Below are 20,122 nucleotides of genomic sequence, written 5' to 3'. Positions count from 1 at the left end.
GTCGCTGACTGGATCCCAAAAACTTACTGTGATCCTAAAATCTGCTGTGGAACAAGCCCGAAAGGGGCCAAACCCCGTTACCTGCCGCTTCCTTAAAACCCCTCAGTCCCTCCCGCCCGCACACCCGCGAGGAATCGCGGCCGCAGCCCTGCCCCGTCCCAGCCCCGCTCGCCCCCGTCCCGCTCGCCGTTCCCGCTGTTCCGGGATCACCGCGCGGGAGCGGCAGCTGCAGCAAGGGCCCGGCCGGGACGTGCCGTTCGCGGGGTAAAACCCGGCCGCGCTGCCCTTCGCCCAGGTTGGGCGCGCAATTCCCCGCGCAGGGGCCTGGAATATCGGGAATATCGGGAATATCGTGATTTTCCCGACGGCGATCGCGATCCCCACCCCAGAGCGCGGATTCGCGCCCGCGCTGCGCCGCTCCCGCCGGCGGCGGCGCTGTTCCCGCGCCGTGCCCGGGAGTGGCGCTCTGCCGCCTCCTCTCGGTGGTGCGGCCGGGCGGGGCCGGCTCCAGGCGGCCGCTCTAGCCCGGCGCCCGCGCGCTCCGCGCCGCTGGGGCTCTATGGCGGGGGCCCCTGGGCGCGCACTCTATGGTCGCGGCCCGCCCCCCCCGCCGGCGCCGCTTCCCTGAGGCGGAACCGGGCCGGGACCGGGGCCGGGACCCGGCGGCGGCTCCGGCGCTCCCCACGTGCGGCCCTGCGGGGCTCTGAGGTAAGCGCGGGCTGGGGAGGCCGCCCCGTCCCCCTCGGCCCGCCCGCCACTCCTTCCCCCACCGCCGCTTCCCCCCCCTCCGCCCCCGTGGGCCGTGAGGGGACGGGCACAGGCCGCGGCCTCGGCCCGGCGGCCGCTGCGGAAACCGCGGGGAGTTCGCACCGCAGGCGGGCCTGAGGCGCTGCCCTGCGGCCTGGGGCTGCTGCCGGGCCCGCGCCCGCTCCGCCTGGGCCCGCTCGCCCCGGGGCTGGGGGGAAAGGTGGTCTGGGGGTGACGAGGCTCCAGCCGGTCCCGGCCAGCGGTGGCTGCGTCCCCGAGCCCTGCCCGGTGACAAACTCAGCTTTATCGCTAACTAAACTGTCGTTAATGGGCGTCGCTACCTGTCTTCTATGAATTTTGCCCCAGACCCGTGTCTGAGCATTGGCTTCCAGTGTTCAGTGAGGATCGGGTGGATCCAGGGCAGCGGGATATAAATGATCTCTGGGCTGTTTTTCTCTCACAACCATCAGATCCCTGGTGCGGATAGAATATTGACATTTTCAGGCTGCAGCGTTTATTTCTGAAGCTCCTGTCAGGGGATGTTCCTGTACAGGCTGGTGCTGGGCGGGGGGGGGGGGGGAAGTGAGAGAAAACCTATGAGGAAAGTGCTCCTGGAGTTTTAAGGAATAACTTTGTGTGTTTGTGGAATGGAATCTGGAGCGGTGACTGGGCAAGTTGACTCGAGACTGCTCACTTGCTTTCTGGCACATCTGGTGGGATGTGCTGCCTTTTGCTCTGTCTTTTACTGATTTCTGGGCGGGGAGGGAGTGGAGTTCTGTCAGTTTTCTGGGTGAACAAATTTTCTCCAAGTGTCTTAATTGCAAAATTAGGTAAATAATGTTTTCACTGCTTAAAATAGCTGATTTTGAGGACACAAAAGTCCCCTAGATTACTTAAGTATCATTTAAGAAAATATTTTGAAATCCCTTTGTACAATTTGTAAATGTCAGAATTTTACTCCTGTCACTATTTGAGAATAAAATCCTGTATCCAATATTCCTTGATTTCTGACTTTATAAAAAATATAATCACTCGGCTCTTACAATATTTCAGTGATGAAGCATCATTCAGACCCTTCCTCTACTCAGTTCGAAAGGGCAAAACAGAACTCGGTTTCTTCCTCTGGTGCTCTCTGTAGCATTTTAGGGAATTTAAAGAATCAGGGAATTAGTGAAGTTTTGGGAATGGGTTTTCTTTTTTAATTAATGCTCCTTGGGCATGTCAGGTGTTTCTGGTGGGTTTGCGTGGTGGTTCATGCACGCTGAGGCCCGTGGCATTTGGAGGGTGTCTGTGAGCTTTGGGGTGAGAAATGAAGCGTGCCCTGATGAACTGGGACATTCCTGTTTATGTTTGAAAGGAAGGTGGGCTTGAGGCTCAGGAAGTGGGGTGAGTTTCCTTGGCTGGAGGGAGATGATGCCCAGAATTTTAGAGGGGTCCTTAAAGCAAATTTCATGAGCTGCTGTTGCAAAATCCTTTCCGTTAAATGACTTTTGAGGTGGAGCTGCGTGGAGGTTTACTGTGAAAATCGTCACCCTCACCTGTCTGGTTATAAAAAAGTGGTGTTTGTACAGATTGGGACAATAATCCTTCTCTGGACAATAGAGCCTTGAGTATTGCTCCTCCTGTCAGTGGTCTGTGACAGCAAAATTCTTCTTTCACCCCAAACAGAGCACCTGCTTTCAGCTAAATAAATTAAATTCAGCTGTCGGAGCAGTTTTACCCGGGGGGTGATGTGCTCAGGTATTATTACCCTTTGTGGTCCCTCTTGTCAGATCTTGAGACCTGCAGGTTGAGGTTTTTCCTTAGAACTTCTCTCTTCGGACAGGTAGATGCCAGTCGCTGTCTCGGGTGCTCACAGGAGGCCATTCCAGGGGGAAATTCCTGGATTTCCATCTAAGTAAAGTTAAAGGCATGTGAGTCTTGTGTGACACTCACATCCCCAGAGGGTGTGAGGTGCGGGAGGAATTTCTGTCTTGTTGCAATCCTTGCTAAATCTTTTTATTGATTGATGTTGGATGAATGATTCAATATTCCAGAGCAAGCAGAGATGAATTAAACTCAAAACTCATATTTCTAATGGAAAATACTTTATCTTTTATTCCTGCAAGCAGAACTTCACACCAATGAGAGAAAGATCAGCAAAACCCTCTGTGCTCTGTCCCTGGGGTGTTTATTTCGGGTGGTTTTATTGGTTTCACTGTTTCTTGCAGGGTATTTTGAGTCTTTCATGGGACAGTAAGGCAGAGAGCAGGGAGGGCAGGCTGTGGTTTAGCACTACAGAAATGAACGGGGGTTTCTGTAGCACTGGAAATTTATTGTCATTTTTGCTGCTGCCTGGATTTCGGTTTGAGGGGCCCTGGTTACCCGGGACACGTTGCAGGGTGCAAAATGTTGATTTTCCTTTACAGAAGCTAAAACTGCATTTGAGGACAGACAAAGGTTTGTCCACTGCACGTTTGTCATTAATTCTGCTCATAATCTTGAAGTGGTTGATGTTTGCAGCCGGGAGGATGTTGGGAAGCTGCATCATTTGCTGGGGAAGGTTTGGTCTGTGCTGTAAAGGACACATGGAATCATGGATTGGTTTGGGTTGGAAGAGACCTTAAAGCCCATCTTATTCCAACCCCCTGCCATGGGCAGGGACACGTTCCACTGTCCCAGGGGGCTCCAAGCCTTGTCCAGCCTGGCCTTGGACACTTCCAGGGATCCAGGGGCAGCCCCAGCTGCTCTGGGCACCCTGTGCCAGGGCCTGCCCACCCTCCCAGGGAGGAATTCCTTCCCAATATCCCCTCTAACTCTGCCCTCTGGCAGTTTGAAGCCATTGCCCCTTGTGCTGGCACTCCAGGCCCGTGTAAAAGGTCTCTCTTATCTTTCCTGCAGCTCCTTCAGGGACTGGATGGCCACAATTAGGTTACCCTGAAGCTTCTCTTCTCCAGGCTGAACAATCCCAATTCCCCCAGCCTTTCCTCACAGCAGAGCTGCTCCATCAATCATGATTTCTTGTATCACCCAGCCACCAGTTTCTCCCTACAAAGCCCTGATTTAGTGACTTATTTGGGGAGTCCTGCGGCGGGACCCCTCAGAGCAGTGAAGGTGCAGGAGCAGGACTCTGCTCTTGGTTGACTCTTCCCCAGTTCATTGGGCTGCGTGCTGTGGTTCAGCTCAGCAGGGAAAAATCAATGACTCACATTTCCACAGAAAGAAATGTAATTTCCAGTCTCATAGCAACTGTCCTTTCAACACTTTCAAACCTTCTGTGACAAAATGTTTAACACTCACCCATCAGCTTTTAATGCTCCAGGCTGGTCCGCCCACTCCCCCCAGCTGAAACCTGCATTTGTGCATCCCTGAATCCCCCAGAATCCGAGGGGGGATGCTGGCAAGACGTTGAACAGTTAAATATAAAATCTTAGACATGAGAGAAGTGTTGCTGACTGCATTACATCAAGACAGAGTGACTCTGGCAGGGCTTAAAATTCAAAACTGTGTTCTCTTCACTTTGATTTCCGTCCCTGGTTTGTTTTTATACACCTTCAGATAGTTTAAAATAGGTTTGGCTGGTGGCTTGGCTAAAATATTTTTGGAAGTTATCTTACTTAGAGAAAGATATTCTTTAGTATAAAGAATCTTGGTTTTCTTCCTGGATCTTCTTTCAAACTGCAAGAGAGCAGGCTTAGATGGGATATTAGGAATTGGATATTAAGGGGATTATAATAGGATGGTGAGGCCCTGGCACAGGGTGCCTGGAGCAGCTGGGGCTGCCCCTGGATCCATAGGAGTGTCCAAGGTCAGGTTGGACAGGGCTTGGAGCAACCTGGGACAGAGGAGGTGTCCCTGCACATAGCAGGGGGTGGAATCACCATTCTGTGATTCTGTATGTCCTTTACAGCACAGACCAAACCTGTTCCTGTTCCCAACTGGGGCTCCTGCTGTTCCCAGGCCTCGGGAGGTGACCCCAGGTGTGGGGCTTCACCTGCCCAAAGCCACAGGGATGAGCAGGGCAAGGTCCCCCCGTGTCCCTCCCCACGTGTCCCCTTGAGGAGGCACAGGAGGACTCAGGGTGTTGATAGGAAGTGACAAAATCTGGGCTGTGCCTTAATAATGGCGACATTAGAGGGCAAAGAGCTCATTAAACGTGTCCAAATGAGACCAAAATAATCAGGCACTGAGGTTATAAAACACTGGTGGAACTGGACATCTGTCTGCTGTCCAAATTCATTACTAACTGGATTTAACTGGTTTTCTCGTAGCTGATGATGGAAGAGGTGCACAAGGGCAGCAGCAGCAGCTCTGTTACGTCGCAGCCCTCAGCCGTACAAGGTACAACCCTCCAGGCAGCTCAGCTCTCTCATATTGCTCAACAGGTAAAGCCTGGGCTGGATCTCAGCAAACATTTCAGGGAGTTCAGAGCCCATTTTTATGTGCTGCAAACTATAGATCCATTCTTAGAAGCACACGGAGAAGAAAAAACAGAAAGAGGCTAAGAAAAATGTGTTTGTTTGATGGTGGATGACATAAAGTTAATTAAAAAGTGTTAAAAAGCTGATTTTTGTCTTTGTACAATGCAGAAGTGCAGCCCAGATTTGGGGTTAGTCAACCACAGGAGCTGCTCAGGAGTAAAATGAGGGCCTGGTTTCATTTTTTCCTTAGAAAAAGCACTTCCAGCTCCTTTTGTAGTAGCAGCAATCCTGGGTACTCAGCACCATGGAAACACTTGGATTTTAGCCCAACATGAACGTATTTAATATAATAAACCATATGAAGTTGAAAATTTGAGATTCTTCCTCTAGGGTAGCATCCCTGTCAGAGCTTTAACCTGAATCCTTTAGAACTGGTGAAAGAGTGAATCTTTCCAGGAGGCTTTTCGTGGGAAAAAGCAATGTTTTGCAGCTCTTCCACTGTTTATCCTGTGGAGGCAATTGGGATTTTGATGCAAAATTTAGATATAGGAGAGAATATCAGCAGGTCTCCTAGGGTTTCTTTCCAGGCTGGTTTCCTGATCTGTTTTTATATAAAGTTCTAATTGTCCCTTAATATTGCGAGTTATGATACGAAAGTAGCATTAAATGGAAGTTCAGCTCTGTGTGTGTATTTTAATGATCCCTTCATCTTCTCATGTATTTCAGATGAATAAAAGTAGCGAAGAAATTTGATGAGGAAAGTGGTTATTTACTTACCATCTACGTGTATAACTTGAATTATTTTTGGTTTGTGAATATATGGAAATGTGAACAATATAAATTGATTAAAGTGCAAAGACTCACACGAGTTCAACATCAAAACTACAAACCCTCTAGGAAGTTGAAGCATTTTCATGTTTTTAATATGTTACATAATATCACATATTTGATTATGTGACATAATGCCACATTTGATTTTTGTCTAACCAAAGGAAATAACAACCTGTTTCAGCCTTTTTCATATGCAAATAATGTCTCAAAAATTTGCATCTTTAAAGGTACTTTTGTGACTTCATTAGAATTAAAATAAGTTGCTAATGCTGGTTGTCCACCAGTTTTCCTACACGTGTTGCACTTCCTGAGTCCTGTGGCACAAAGGTTTCACTGATGGTTTTTGGTCTGTTGTAGATGTCTCTCAGAGGTTCTGCTCCCCTCACAGTGGTTCAGCTTCCTGGAGAGCAAGTCCAGGTCCAGGGAGTCATTCAGACAGCTCAGTCCTCCTCTGTGATACACTCCCCTCAGGTGCAAACCGTGCAGGTAACTCCAGAATGGCTTTAAATACCCCAAATCTGCAGTTATGTAGGTGAGAAGATGTGAAAAGATGCGCAGAGGCTTCTCTGACTCGGCTGCCTTTGTGCCCTGCTGTAAGAGACAGTGAGCAATCCAAGGACAGTCCTGTGGGACACAACATCCCTCATTTGGGCTTGAAATTATTCCTTGTGGGAAGTCACCTTTGGAGTCGACATGAAACCATTTGATGTTGCCTCCCTTTATTAAAAACTCCAGCCCACAGCTCTGTAGTTGGTGCCTTGGCAGACAGTCAGGTGGGATCTGACACCCAAAGCAGGGGAGTGGGGAATAACAGAATAATTCAGTATAAAAATGAGTGTTTGGGAAAGGTGGAGCTGCATGAAGGCGAATGAGCTGCTGGGTGCTCTCTCATGCTGTAACTCCCAAGTGTCTCGTACTCACTTGCCATGTGATTTTTGTAAGAGGAGTCCCTTCTGAGAGGTACCCAGGGAGTTCCAGTGAGTCTGTTCCTGCTTCACTCAGTCCCTGCTGCAGAGCCCTTGGGGACCTGGAGTTCCACTGGGAAATCACTGCCCTAGCAGCCAGGCGAGGGAGGAGCTGCCCTAAAACCCAGGAATTAGTCCCTGATCCTTGTCCACACTCCTCTCCTCATACCATGCTAAACTGATAAGCCATGAGAAGCAAACCTGGAAGGGATTGTCAGCTGTCCCTGCTGTAACATCAGAGCAGGAAGAGGAGAACGTGTCACTGCTGAAAGCAGCCAAGCATCTGCATTGGCTGCTTGTTGGTGCTCGTGTCTCTGTTGTCACTTTTCCTTCCCCCTGGTTGCACAGTCCTCACTGACTGGTTTCATTCCTTTTCTGTAATTTATGAAAATTGTGGCCTTGTTGGGGGGAAAAAAAGTACAAAAAAAATATTTAAAAAAGTACACGAGCAGGTTTTTTCCCTGCTGATCATAGGCTGCTCTGTCTCTGCACTTCAGTGAGAGGCTTTTCCTAGAGCTCTGTGCATTCCTCTGGGCTCTGTTACAGGCACACAGATAAGAACAAATAAATGTTTTGTTTGCTAATAAGGAGCATCAGAGACAAAATAACACTTTGAACTGGATGAGCACGCAGTGGAATAAAGAAATTTGTAGATAGTACTTTGCATATTTACTCCCTGATATACTTCTGCCTTAAATACTATTTTCATTGGACTTTTACATTCTCAGCAACAACCCCCACTGCTCCTCTCCTACATAAAAGATTTCAGGTGCTTTCAGTGTGTCTTATACATCACTGGTGTTCTTGTTCCCTTTCTCACCAGGTATCTTCCTTATCTGAGAGTGAGGATTCTCAGGACTCCTCAGACAGCATTGGCTCCTCACAGAAAGCTCGAGGCATCTTGGCTCGTCGTCCCTCCTACCGGTACGGGTGTGATGCACTTGGTGTTTTTATTTGAAAGCAAACCAACAGCCTCTTCCCATGCTCTTCAATATTCTGCTGCCCTCCAGGTTGTTTCCTTTGCCTTGAAACACGCAGGGAATCCGTTCATGTACGAACATCCTGAGCCATCGTTGCTGTGAGGAAACTTTGACTCCACTTACTGGAAATTTGCCTCAGTAGGATTTTGTACAGGGCAAAATGTTCACCAGCTGTAATTTTACTCAGTTATATCATTTTACTGAAGTGAGGAGTGTAGTCAAATGTCAAACTCCTTTTTTCACAGAAAAATTTTGAAAGATCTTTCCTCTGAAGACACACGGGATAGAAAAGGAGATGAGGAAAGTCCTGGAGTCTCCACTGTCACCTCCATGTCTGTTCCCACACCCATCTACCAGACAAGCACTGGACAGTACAGTATGTTACCCAAAATATCATCACAGTTTTTATTCAACTTGCCTCAAAATACAGATTTTTTAAAATATTTGAGAAAGATGAAGGACAAAAGTTGGTTATTATCTAGTAGTCAGTAAAGTTAGTACATAGAAGTAAGTGGTATCCACCAACTTCAGATAAACTCAGTGCTTTGTAATTTTAATTTTTGCACATTAAGATGTTTAAGGGTGTTGCTATGAAGCACACAGCAGTGTTCTTTGCTGGATTTAACCCAAAATGTCAGTGAAGACACCTATATATATATATATATATATAGTGGGCCACTCTTAAAGGCTCCTGTGGTATCAGAGAGGTACAAAAAATTAGGATTTGTTCCTTTGATGTTACTGCTTGGTGTTGGTGGTGCTTCACCCCTGCTCCTCTCCATCCTGTGAGGGTGGGCAGGCCCTGGCACAGGGTGCCCAGAGCAGCTGTGGCTGCCCCATCCCCTGGACATGTCCAAGGTCAGGTTGGACATTGGGGCTTGGAGCAACCTGGGGGTGTGAAAGGTGTCCCTGCCATGGCAGGGGGTGGGGCTGGAGGGTCTTTAAGGTCCCGCCCAACCCAGCCCATTCCAGGATGCTGGGATTTACCTGTATTTTGTACTGTACAGCTACAAATCCCCTTGTCCATGTGCCTTCCCTCACAGTTGCCATCGCAGCCAACGGGCTGCAGCTGGCGGGGCCGGGGCCGGACGGGGTGCAGGGGCTTCAGACACTGACCATGGCCAACGCCAGCAGCTCCCAGCCCGGGACCACCATCCTGCAGTACGCCCAGACCTCGGATGGGCAGCAGATCCTGGTGCCCAGCAACCAGGTGGTGGTGCAGAGTGAGTACCCCCTGGGGACCTGCTTACACCCCTGTCACCGCCAGTGTCACCTGCTAACGCTGCCCCGTTTGGTGTCCCCCAGCTGCCTCTGGAGACATGCAGACGTACCAGATCCGCACCACGCCCACCACCTCCTCCCTGCCCCAGACCGTGGTGATGACGTCCCCTGTCACTCTGACGTCACAGACGAGCAAGACAGATGATCCACAGCTGAAACGAGAGATCAGGCTGATGAAGAACAGGTACGTGAGTGCACCTGAGCTGCTCGGCTTGGTGAGTTGAATGTGCTGAGATCGTGGAAAAGACTTCCAGGATCGTAAAGTCCAACCTGTGACAGATCTCCACCAGAGCCCTGGGTGCCACGTCCAGTCCAGCACTGAGTGATACCTCCAGGGATGGGCACTCCAAACCTCCCTGGGCAGCCCCTTCCAATGCGTGACCTCCCTTTCCATGGAGAAATTCCTGTTGATGTCCCACCCTGAGCCTGCCCTGGCCCAGCCTGAGGCCGTTCCCTCTCCTCCTGTCCCTGTTCCCTGCGAGCAGAGCCCGACCCCCCCGGCTGCCCCCTCCTGTCAGGGGCTTGTGCAGAGCCACAAGGTCCCCCCTGAGCTCCTTTTCTCCAGGGTGAGCCCCCCCCAGCTCCCTCAGGAGTTCTCCAGCCCCTTTTGCTGCTCCAGCCCCTTCCCGAGCTCCATTCCCTGTTCTGGATACGCTCCAGCCTGTCCATATTTCTCTTGCAGTGAGGGTCCAGAACTGGAGGGGCCTCAACAGTGCCCAGCACAGGGGGGCAATCCCTGCCCTGGTCCTGTGCCACACCGTGGCTGGTACAGCCCAGGTGCCCTTGGCCACTTGGCCTTGGTGCTCCTTCCCCACCTGAGCACGCCTGGGCTTGTGGAGATTGTGACCCAAACACAGGAAATCGTGACCCAGACATGCTCCCTTGAGTCTCACAGTGTGGAGAAGCCAAAATTGGGTTTCCCCTGCAGATTGGCTGCCATGTGTGTTAGCAGATCCTGCTGCATTTCCTGCTCTCCTCGGGCAGTTTTGGCTTGGTTTTGTTCCTCACTGCAGTTCCAGCTCTCTGGTATTGGTCAGTATTGTGATGTTCAGAAAATAGATCTCACCTCTAAAATAAAGAACTCTGCTTGTCTGTTGCAGAGAAGCTGCCCGGGAATGCCGTAGGAAGAAGAAGGAGTATGTGAAATGTTTGGAAAATCGAGTGGCAGTCCTGGAAAATCAGAACAAAACTCTAATTGAAGAGCTAAAAACTTTGAAAGATCTTTACTGTCATAAAAGTGTGTAAGAAGAGAAGGTAAAAACCTTTGGGGACTGGTGAAATATCAGAGGAGATTTTTTTTTTTTTATACTGAATTTTTTTAACTAGATGAAAGGTCAAAAATGAAACTTTTCTACCTAGATTTCACAGCTCAAAGACTCTATAGATTTTCTTTACAACGTGTTGGTGACAAAGTACAAACAGAAAACAAGAAAACCTCACCAAAATTCCTGCTGGCACAACTGGAAACTGATAAATTCAAGATTGCAGCTACAGCGGAAGGACAGTCACGTGTGGCGAGGCAGGTGATGAGAGTTTCTTTGAAAATTCCTATGAATACCTCTAATAAGGGAGGCAAAATTTGGTTACAAAGAAAACATGGATGAAACGGAATCCTTGCCATAGCTGACGTTGTTAGTAACATTTATAACCAGTGTATGTTTTGATTTCTTACTCTTTTTCAAGCCTTTTTCCTTCAGTTATTTGTCTGTAAATATTTTTATTTTAACCTGTAAGTTGGTATTTACAGGTGCAGATGATAAAAAAAGCTGATACTTTGCTTGAGGTATAAATTATGTTTTTACTCTTTCTCAGATGACAATTTAAAAAGTTGGGATGATTTTTTTCCATGTTTGCCGTGTTTATCAGATTGGGGAAGGATCTGCAGAAGGCAGTGAGAGGCCTGGTCCTGGAAATGTCTGAGGCACAGAAAATTGTGTTGATTTTCTTAGAGAATTCAACACATCAGTGATTTTAAAGCACAGTGTGAGGGACGAGGACTGGTGACAAAAGTTCTGAAGAATTTCTGAGATTAAACTTCTGAAAGTTTTTAATTTCGCAAGAGTTTGTTCTTAGTTCTGGGCATGAGAAACATCAATCATTGAAAATTTAATTGTGTGCTGATCATATCTACAATTAAACACTCAGTGCTTGTCCTGGCCGGGGATTCTCCTGGCCTTTGGAACATGAAACCAAATAGAAGAAAAATGATGTAGTAAAAAATGGAAGATCTATACCAAAGGGTTATGAGGTTCTAATCTCTGGTTTATTGCTGGAAGTAGTGCAAAATTACAATTTCCAGCCTAATTTTGTAAGGTAGGAGCTATTTTGCAAAGTAACGGTGTCTTTGTACGCAAATACTATATTGCAAACGGGGAGATGGTTGGTATATTTTGTAGCTAAATTGTGATCTTTACAAAACCTGAAATTGAGTTTCTATACGTATTTTGACAGTTTATATCTTTCATTTTAGTAACCAAATGAAATATTTTGTGAACCAGATTTTCAAGGATATATTTTTATGGATAGTACAAAGTCAAATGAGATCCTCTTTGGTGTAGGAGATACTTGAATTAATTTTGTATGTCTGTAGGCAACTTGCAGAAAAAATGGATCCTAAAGAGTATTGGGGGGAAAAAAAAGAAATTAGGGCTTTTTACTCCCCACAGTTGACAATATCTGCACATGAGATCTCGTTGTGTCAGAGAGTCCAGTTTGTACAATTTTAATTTGTTTCAGGTGAAAATCACAAGTTTGACATGATCAGGACTCCTTTGCCTGGGGAATCTCCATTCTTGGAGATGCCCAGAGCTGCCTGGCTGTGGGCAGGACATGGTACTGGTGAGGACACGGTCCTGGGCAAGATGTGATCCTGGTGGTCAGGCCGTGGTCTTGGGCAGGTGCTGTAGGTGACTGCAGTGCTTCTTGCATGAGGAATAAACCATTTCCATAGCTGGGATTGAATCCTGCTTCCAGTTCTGTCAGCGGGAATTACTCCATGGACTGTGCTGTTCCGAGGTGTTAGAGCTCCGTGCGTGTCGTGCTAGCTCAGATCTGGATGGAATTCCAAGCTGTGCTCCCTCCCTGGATGTGTAATGCTTATCCCATGGTCAGTCAGTATTTTTGATTTTACTCCTTTGGGAATTAATGGACTTGTAGCAAGCAGAGCTCTTTGCCATGAGGCATCTGCATTCCACAATCTCCTGGTTAGTGGGCTAGAAAAGGATATTTTGTCCCTGAAGTTCCTAAGTCTCTGATTGTTGTGGACATGAGTCCCAATGCGTTTCCTTTAGGCCAGGCTGGAGTGTGACTCCTGGTTGCCATCATGTCAGAAAAAAGCTTTGTGACACATCAGAAATAAGGTTGGGAAAGTCCTAAACTGAGGGAGCTGCTCCTGGAGAGGTGTCAGTGTTTCCTGTTTTCTTTGGTGGAATTTCAGGAAAATTGAACAGCCTGGAATGTGCCTGGAACATGCACCTCAGAGAACTGGACCTTTCTCTCCTCTCAGTGTGTCACCTGGCATGTGTGAGAGGGTTTGACCTACAGTTCTGAACTACCTTGGGGACTCTGTGGTAGCTGATCCTCACTGTGTTCTCTTTTTTCTTTTGTAATATGGAATAATAATAAATCTATCAAGTGTTAAGACTGTAAAAACCTGGTGGCCAACTCTTCTTGTATCCAGCAAGGGAAGCACCTGTCCTGCCAAACACACCAAGAGTCAGTTTTTATACTCTTAAAATAGTGTGTTGGAAAGAACAGCTGATTTTCCATCATGGGAATATTAAACAGTTACACAAGTTTGCTCTTTAAGCACTGATCATGAAGTTCTTAGTTTGGATTTACTTTAAAATCTCAATTTTAAAATCTCATTCCTGAGGGTAAGAGATGCAGCAGCTGATGCTGTTCTGCTGGTTGGTTCCAAACAGTCCGTGCTTTCCATGAATTGTAAATATTTGTTGAAACAATTAATGGTTGCAAATTTTGATCTTGGTAAATAAAGTCGCTAAAATATTATCATTCTGATGGTCCCTATTTATTTTTAATGAAGGTAGAGCTGCAGTGGTGCTGACCAGGTGTGAATACCTGTGTGGGATCGGGTCATATGACAGCCAGGAATAAATAATAGTCGATTTTAGTGGATGAAATGGTACTTGTGTACACCTGCCAGTGCTAAAAATCATGAGTGCAGAACAGCTTTTACCTTCCTGCAGGGTTTTTTTACCTTCTTAGTTTTCAATAAGCTGAGCCACAGTTAAGGTTTGGTTAATTAAATGGTTAATTAAAACCTTTGCGTGCTCTGTTGGTTTTTACCCGGCAGAGGGAGCATGTGCCATCTCCAAACCCTGGTGGCATCACTGAGTGTATTTAACCTTCTGATGGCTGGAAAAGCACAGAAATAGGGTGGGAAGGAAGTGTTTCCAGTTGATAACATTTCTATATTCAATTTTCCTTACTAGTGCCAAGGCTGTTACTGTTTCCTCTACTGTCAGTGTGGATATCAGAGGCAGGAAACAAAAAATACAATTGCAAACGTGACTCCTAAAAAGTAAGTGCACATCCTTTGGCTCTTGGTTTTATTGAGAGGCAGGAGGGAGCTCTTTTTTCCAAGCTTTCCCAGGCAGAACAGACCTCCACGAGGATGACACGATGCTTTGCTCCTCTACAAAGTCTGCGCGAGCACGGTGTGTGCCACAGTGAGGAGGATGGTGAGCGTTGTGCTCACGGGGTTCCCACTCGTGTTGGTCAGCCGAAGCTTTGCTTTGATCCATTTTCTGTACTGAGACAGGCGGACGTAGATCCCAGGATATTTGGGGCGGCCACAGCCAACCCCAAAGCTGGCGATGCCGATGAGGTAGTACTTGTCAGTGTCGGGGTGGTAACACACCAAGGGGCCCCCGCTGTCACCCTACAAATGAACACCACAAAAACCAGTAGCATGTAACTCCTTCCAGGAAACAATTCAGGCAGTAATCATTGTATTTTTTAGATTCGTTTTAAGCAGCTCAGTTAACTGGACAGTCACAATGACAGTAACACGTGGGCAGTAGCACATGGACAACTCAAAGTAAACCTGGTGTTGCTGAAAGACACGGAATCGGCATCCCTGAGGTTGGAAAGGCCCTCCAAGCCCAACCTCTGCCTGATCCCCATCTTGTCACCCAGACCAAAGCACTGAGTGCCACATCGTTGTTCCTGGGACACCTCCAGGGAAGGGGGCTCCAAACCTCCCTCACCTTCCAATGCCTGACCACCCTTTCTATGGAGAAATTCCTCCTGATTCTGGTCAGCACTGCACTGACCAGAGCCCCAGGCCTGCACTGCTTCAGTATCTTTTAACTCAGGTTCTGTTGTTTTCTCTCTGCACCTTTTCATGCCTAAACCTTCACTCCTCACTGAATTGGGGAATGTGTTGTGCACACGGTGTGGGAGCTCCAAGAGACACAGTAAGGAACACACATCCCGTGTCTTGGCGGTGTCACCTGCTTAGGGAAAACTGCTGACAGAAGCAGGAACTGTATCAGACAAAGCACTTAGGATACATTACGGGGTTTAATTAGAAATGTCTCTGTGTCCCAGCTGGTGCTGCAGATTTTGCCAGTGCTTTGGACCTGAGAACTGGCTTTTCCGAGAAAGAGCTGGTGATTGTTCAGCATTTAAACGAAAATCATGCCACATCCCTGAGCCACTTCCTAGAGCCCTATCCCTGAGCCACATCCCTGAGCCACTTCCTAGAGCCCTATCCATGAACCACATCCCTGAGCCACATCCATGTCCAGTGCTGCTCTCCAGCTAAGAACAGGTGAGACATACATGTGCTTCACACACACTCCATGGTACAGTGACACGTGTCTGTCCAATGTTTTGTATCGTGTATCATTTACTGACACCTTTGTGGCATAAGTATGTTGCATTCTTTATCCTTCCTCTTTGTTCACTTACTCCTGTCATCTTCCCAATATCACCAAATTCTTTGTGTATGTTTTTGCTTTGCAATCACTGTCCCACCCTTTTATGATGCTTCCTTTGCATTTGACATGTTTTTCCAGTTAGTATTTAATTCATTATGCTACAAATCACGATGCTGCTGAGCCTCTGGCCTGGGAGTTCCACCGAGGCAGGTGGGGCACCAGCTCCCTTCTCACCTGGCAGGCATCGGTGCCTCCGGCCCAGGCGCCGGCGCAGAGCACTCTGTTGTCCATGAGCCCCGCGTACCCTTCGGAGCTGTTACACAGGCTGGGAGGGAGGATTTCCACTTGGGCTTCTTTCAGCACAGATGAGATTTTACCTTGAATGGAGACAGAATTTAGAAAGGGTGAAATATGCTGGAGTGTGTAGCAATTTTACTGTGGTTTTTTTTCGTTTCGCCAGCCTAGGTGTGTTCCTGGACATGTTTAGACATGGATATGACACGGATCCGAGTGGGTTAAGGGTTTGCAGACTTGGGTTTGATGAAGGTTTTGCAATTCTTCCTCAGAAGAAGCATCAATGAGAATACACCTGCCTTGCTCAAAGTGTCAGAGGTGACTTATCAAACAGGCTCATACAATCCCAGCTGACCCCGAAACTCCCCCACGCAACACCAACTGGCATTGAATTTGTGCCCAGTGGGAGTAAAGAGAGAATTGGAGGGGGTGTAGTCATTCATAAATCCCATGGGAACACCCCAGTTCACAACACGTGGCATCAGAATTGTTGCTTTTCAATAAAATAGCTGTTTCCAGCAGCCCATGTTGACCTGCACCACAAATCTGAAATCAGCTGGGTTTATTTTCCTTTTTTTCATGTTATACTTGGAAGAAATTCTGGGAAATTTATTCCTGTGGTTACAGCTGTGTGGGTCTAACCTGCTTGTGATGGAAAACCCCTGAAAGCAGATCCTCACTGCAGAGTTAAATGACGTTAAATCCAGTTAAGAGTCACAGAATGGTTTGGCTTGGGAGGAACCTTAAAGATCATCTTGTTCCCACCGCCTGCCATGGCAGGGACACCTTCCCCTGTCCCAGGCTGCTCCAAGCCCCATCCAGCCTGGCCTTGGATACTTTCAGGGATCCAGGGGCAGCCCCAGCTTCCCTGGGCACCCTGTGCCAGGGCCTCCGCACCCTCACAAGGAGGGATTCCTTCCCAATATCTAATTTGAACCCGTCCTCTTTCAATTTGGTGCCACTGCCCCTTGAAAGGTGAGAAAAGCCCTCTAAGTTCCAAGTGCAAAGTGAGTTTATAAATTCAGGGAGCTGGAGTGGGTGGTACCCGCTGGTGTGTGGGTGAGAATGTGCTCAGCAGTGGCCAGAGCCCATTACCCTTCTCGGCCGTGCGTCCCCAGCCACTGATGTAGCAGTCGGAGCTGTTCTCCAAGGGCAGGATCAGGGCAGCCGGGGGCAGGCACACGGGCTGCACGTAGCGGCTGTGCCGCACCGCCGATTTCAGCTCAAACACCGCCACGTCGTTCTCAAAGGTTTCTCTCTTGAACTCCGAGTGCACGATGATCCTCCTGATCCTTCTTTTTGCTGTGTGTGGACTGTGTTTTTGAAGGTTGTGCACGCCCAGAACGGCTCGCCAGGAACATGGATCCCTACGAGAGAATTCACACGGGTTTTACATCGTTTTAACCGTTTGTTTTCATAGAATCATGGAATCCAGGAATGGGTTGGATTGGAGGCACCTTAAAGCCCATCTCATTCCACCCTCTGCCCTGGCAGGGACACCTCCCACTGTCCCAGGCTGCTCCAAGCCCCAGTGTCCAGCCTGGCCTTGGACACTGCCAGGGATCCAGGGGCAGCCCCAGCTGCTCTGGGCACCCTGTGCCAGGGCCTGCCCACCCTCCCAGGGAGGAATTCCTTCCCAATATCCCCTCTAACCCTGTCTTCTTTTGCTTATGCACCTCTAGGAATATACATTGAAAATTCCATAGTAAATATTTCCTGGAACAAATTTGCCTCATTACCATTCTGTCCATGTGAACACTCCCTTTGCCTATTGATGGGTATGGCTGTTAAGAAAAATTCAGATTAAGGATTTCAGATGACACCCAGATTTTTCCTCCCACCCCATCTCAGCAGAAGCCACCAGGAGATGTTAGTCTGACAAAGCTAAAAACGGGGTTTTATTTTGGACAAAGGAAGGAGGTTCATCCCCCACAATGCTCATAAAGACTCTGCTTGTACCTAGACCTGGGAAATCCATTATCTAGAAGTAAAAATGATGACTATCAAGTTAATATTAAATTTAAAAATAGGAGTAGAGTCATTCAGACCTAATTTCTAGTCAAGTAATGTTGAAAAAAACCTTTATTAAGTGAGATTTGAATTTGGCCTGAGATGAGCTATAAAATTCAAATTAACCTCCAAAATTAAGGTAAAACTTAAGATAAAGAGGCATTATATTGCAAATAAATGTTTGTTAAATGCAAACAAGGAGCTGATGTAATGAAGTCCTGATAAAGGATAAAATTCCAAAGTTTGCAGATTTTACAGTTCACTTTCCCCCAGGTCATGGCTGTGTCAACACAGTCGATGTCAACTGATGCAGATTGTGCAACTGTGGTAAAGGCTGGAAAAGAGACCAGTGCTGAGAGCTGAAATGCTCCAGAGTTGCTGTAAGGGCAGTTAAAAGTCTGTTCTGAGGAGTTATTACCACATTGTCCAAAAAAAAAAAAAAAAATTAAATGCCAAATTGTTGGTTCTGATAAACAAGAAAAAAAGGAAATAGTGTTAAAACTAATGAATTGGAGTGTTTATAATCTAAATATCACAACATTTCTTGGTGAGTTTTAGTGGTTCAGAAAACTCTATTAACCAGAAAAATCAGAGCTCCGTGGAACAAAGCAGCCCAAACTACTTTGGGGAATGGGCTGGGGAAAGGAGCAGAAAACCTGGCATGAGAGAGGGTCCTCCTGCTCCAGCTGCTGTTCCACAGGGAGCAGCTCCTTCCCCAGCCATGACCCCAGCACTAGGCTGGGGTGAATAGCCCAGAGTTGGAAAAGCCCAAGTTCAGGGTTGGATGAGAAGATCTCATCCAATGTCTCACTCTGTGATTCTATAAATCAAAACCAAACAGCCCCTTATTAGAAACAACCCAGGTAGTTCTGGCCCAGGCCAGAAGGGCACAGCCAAGATTTCTTGATGTCGACTTATGATTCTTCACTGATTATTCCTGATGTTGGCTGCCCAGGGAGTTGGTGGAGTCCCCATCCCTTGAGGTACCCAAGGAATGACCGGAGGTGGCACTCAGTGCTCTGGCCTGGGGACAAGGTGGGGATCAGTCACAGGTTGGACTTGATGGTTTTGGAGGTCTTTTCAATCAGACCTGTGCTTCAGCCCAGCTCTGTTCCAGGCTCTGGATATGCTCCAACTCCTCAACGTCCTCCTTGCCATGAGGGCCCAGAACTGGACACAGCATTTGAGTGGCCTCACAGTGCCCAGCCCAGGGGGACAACCCCAGCTCTGCTCCTTCAGCCACACTGACTGACACAGGTGCCCGTGGCCTCCTTCCCCATCCCAGGCCCCGCTGGGCTGGCGTTCAGCCGCAGTGCCCAGGGCTCAGCCCCGGTACCTACGTCCTGCCGTCCACGCAGTGCCCGGCGGTCAGCACAGCTCTCCGGCTCAGCAGGACGCCGCCGCACAGGTGCACGAACCGGACACCGCCGCGCAGCACCTGCAGGCTCACGACCCACGGCCACGCGCCCTCCGGGGCCTCGTGGCCCCCCACGATCCAGGACGCGACGCTCCGGGCCAGCGGCAGCTGCTGCTGACACTCTGCAAAATACAATGGGCCCCTTAGAGCACCCGGAGGGCAAAACTGAGCTTTTGGGGCAGCGCTTGTGGGTGCTCAGGGTTTATGGGCTGGTCTTTATTTCTGTTGTTTTGGGGTTTTTGTTTGGTTGGGTGCTTGGGGGTTTTGGTGGGTCTTTTTTGTTGCTGGTGGTGCTGGTTTTTGGTTGGTTTTTTTTGGTCGGTTTGGTTTTGCATTTTGAATCTCCAGCATAACCACAGCACAGGAAGGACATGGACCTGTTGGAGGCAAGGACACCAAGTTGTTTAGAGGGATGGAGCAGCTCTGCTGTGAGGAAAGGCTGGGGGAATTGGGATTGTTCAGCCTGAAGGAAAAAAGCTTCGGGTTGACTGAACTATGGCACTCCAGTCCCTGAAGGAGCTGCAGGAAAGATGGAGAGAGACCTTTTACACAGGCCTGGAGTGCCAGCACAAGGGGCAATGGCTTCAAACTGCCAGAAGGCAGGGATGGATGGGATATTGGGAAGGAATTCCTCCCTGTGAGGGTGGGCAGGCCCTGGCACAGGCTGCCCAGAGCAGCTGTGGGTGCCCCTGGATCCCTGGCAGTGTCCAAGGCCAGGTTGGACATTGGGGCTTGGAGCAGCCTGGGACAGTGGGAGGTGTCCCTGCCCATGGCAGGGGTGGAATAGGAGCTTTAAGGTCCCTCCCTTCCAGCCAAAACCATTCCGCGGATCTCTGCGCTGCAGGACGCGCTGCCTCACAGATCCCGGCGTCTGGGAATCCCGGGACTTCTCAGCCGATGTGAAATACGCGTATTTATCTGACTAAGGTGTATTTCTTGAGTATAGATTTGCGGTTAGGCGCGCTCAGTCGCTGCTACTTTACGAATTCACCAAATTTCGGTGTAAATGAGGTTTTTCCTCGTTTCCCCCCACCACGGCCCGCTCTGCTCAGGCTCTTCCCCGCTCGCATCCCCCTTCCCTGCCCCGGCCCCGCTGGGCCCCGCTGGGCCCCGCTGGGTCCCGGTACCGTCACCGAGGTCCCTCGGGGCCGTCCCCCCGGGCAGGGGTCCCGCGAGCAGCAGCAGCAGCAGCAGCAGCAGCAGCGGCACCGCGGGCCGCGCCCGCTGCATGTCCGCCGAGGGCCGAAGATGGCTGCGGGGCCTGAGGGCAGCCCCGGCGGGAGGGGCCGTT

The 20,122-nt window shown here is 48.8% G+C and overlaps 2 protein-coding genes across 4 annotated transcripts; one reads left to right on the top strand and one right to left on the bottom strand.

The window, feature by feature from the left end:
- The first annotated feature begins 498 nt into the window (after positions 1-498).
- On the top strand, positions 499-12,855 carry ATF1 (activating transcription factor 1). 3 transcript variants are annotated; one of them, XM_082299214.1, is made up of 9 exons: positions 499-708; positions 4,998-5,111; positions 6,336-6,464; positions 7,767-7,867; positions 8,169-8,299; positions 8,967-9,146; positions 9,229-9,388; positions 10,305-10,458; positions 10,564-12,855. In XM_082299214.1, the coding sequence occupies exons 2-8, from the start codon at positions 5,001-5,003 to the stop codon at positions 10,447-10,449; spliced, it is 957 nt and encodes a 318-aa protein (XP_082155340.1). In that variant the 5' UTR covers positions 499-708; positions 4,998-5,000; the 3' UTR covers positions 10,450-10,458; positions 10,564-12,855. The 3 variants fall into 3 exon arrangements, with proteins under 3 accessions (XP_082155340.1, XP_082155341.1, XP_082155339.1); XM_082299215.1 differs by having other exon boundaries at positions 4,998-5,067; positions 10,305-12,855; XM_082299213.1 differs by having other exon boundaries at positions 10,305-12,855.
- A 1,006-nt stretch (positions 12,856-13,861) lies between these two features.
- On the bottom strand, positions 13,862-20,061 carry TMPRSS12 (transmembrane serine protease 12; the record flags this gene model as incomplete). The annotated part of the gene is made up of 5 exons (XM_082299062.1): positions 13,862-14,107; positions 15,345-15,487; positions 16,500-16,771; positions 18,755-18,953; positions 19,959-20,061. 5 exons carry the CDS (start codon positions 20,059-20,061, stop codon positions 13,862-13,864), a joined length of 963 nt encoding a protein of 320 aa, XP_082155188.1.
- Positions 20,062-20,122: the final 61 nt, after the last annotated feature.

This window comes from Coloeus monedula (assembly GCF_965178545.1).
Source record: "Coloeus monedula genome assembly, chromosome: 30".
In the NCBI taxonomy this organism is placed as follows: Eukaryota; Metazoa; Chordata; class Aves; order Passeriformes; family Corvidae; genus Coloeus; species Coloeus monedula.
Note: the sequence above shows the minus strand (reverse complement) of the source record. Positions and strands in the feature narration are given on the sequence as shown.

Excerpts from the sequence above, each read along its gene's own strand:
- ATF1 (XM_082299214.1), top strand. The coding sequence starts at position 5,001 with ATGATGGAAGAGGTGCACAAGGGCAGCAGCAGCAGCTCTGTTACGTCG. Across the intron at positions 8,300-8,966 it reads GACAAGCACTGGACAGTACA|TTGCCATCGCAGCCAACGGG; the intron begins GTATGTTACCCA and ends CTTCCCTCACAG. Across the intron at positions 9,389-10,304 it reads ATCAGGCTGATGAAGAACAG|AGAAGCTGCCCGGGAATGCC; the intron begins GTACGTGAGTGC and ends TGTCTGTTGCAG.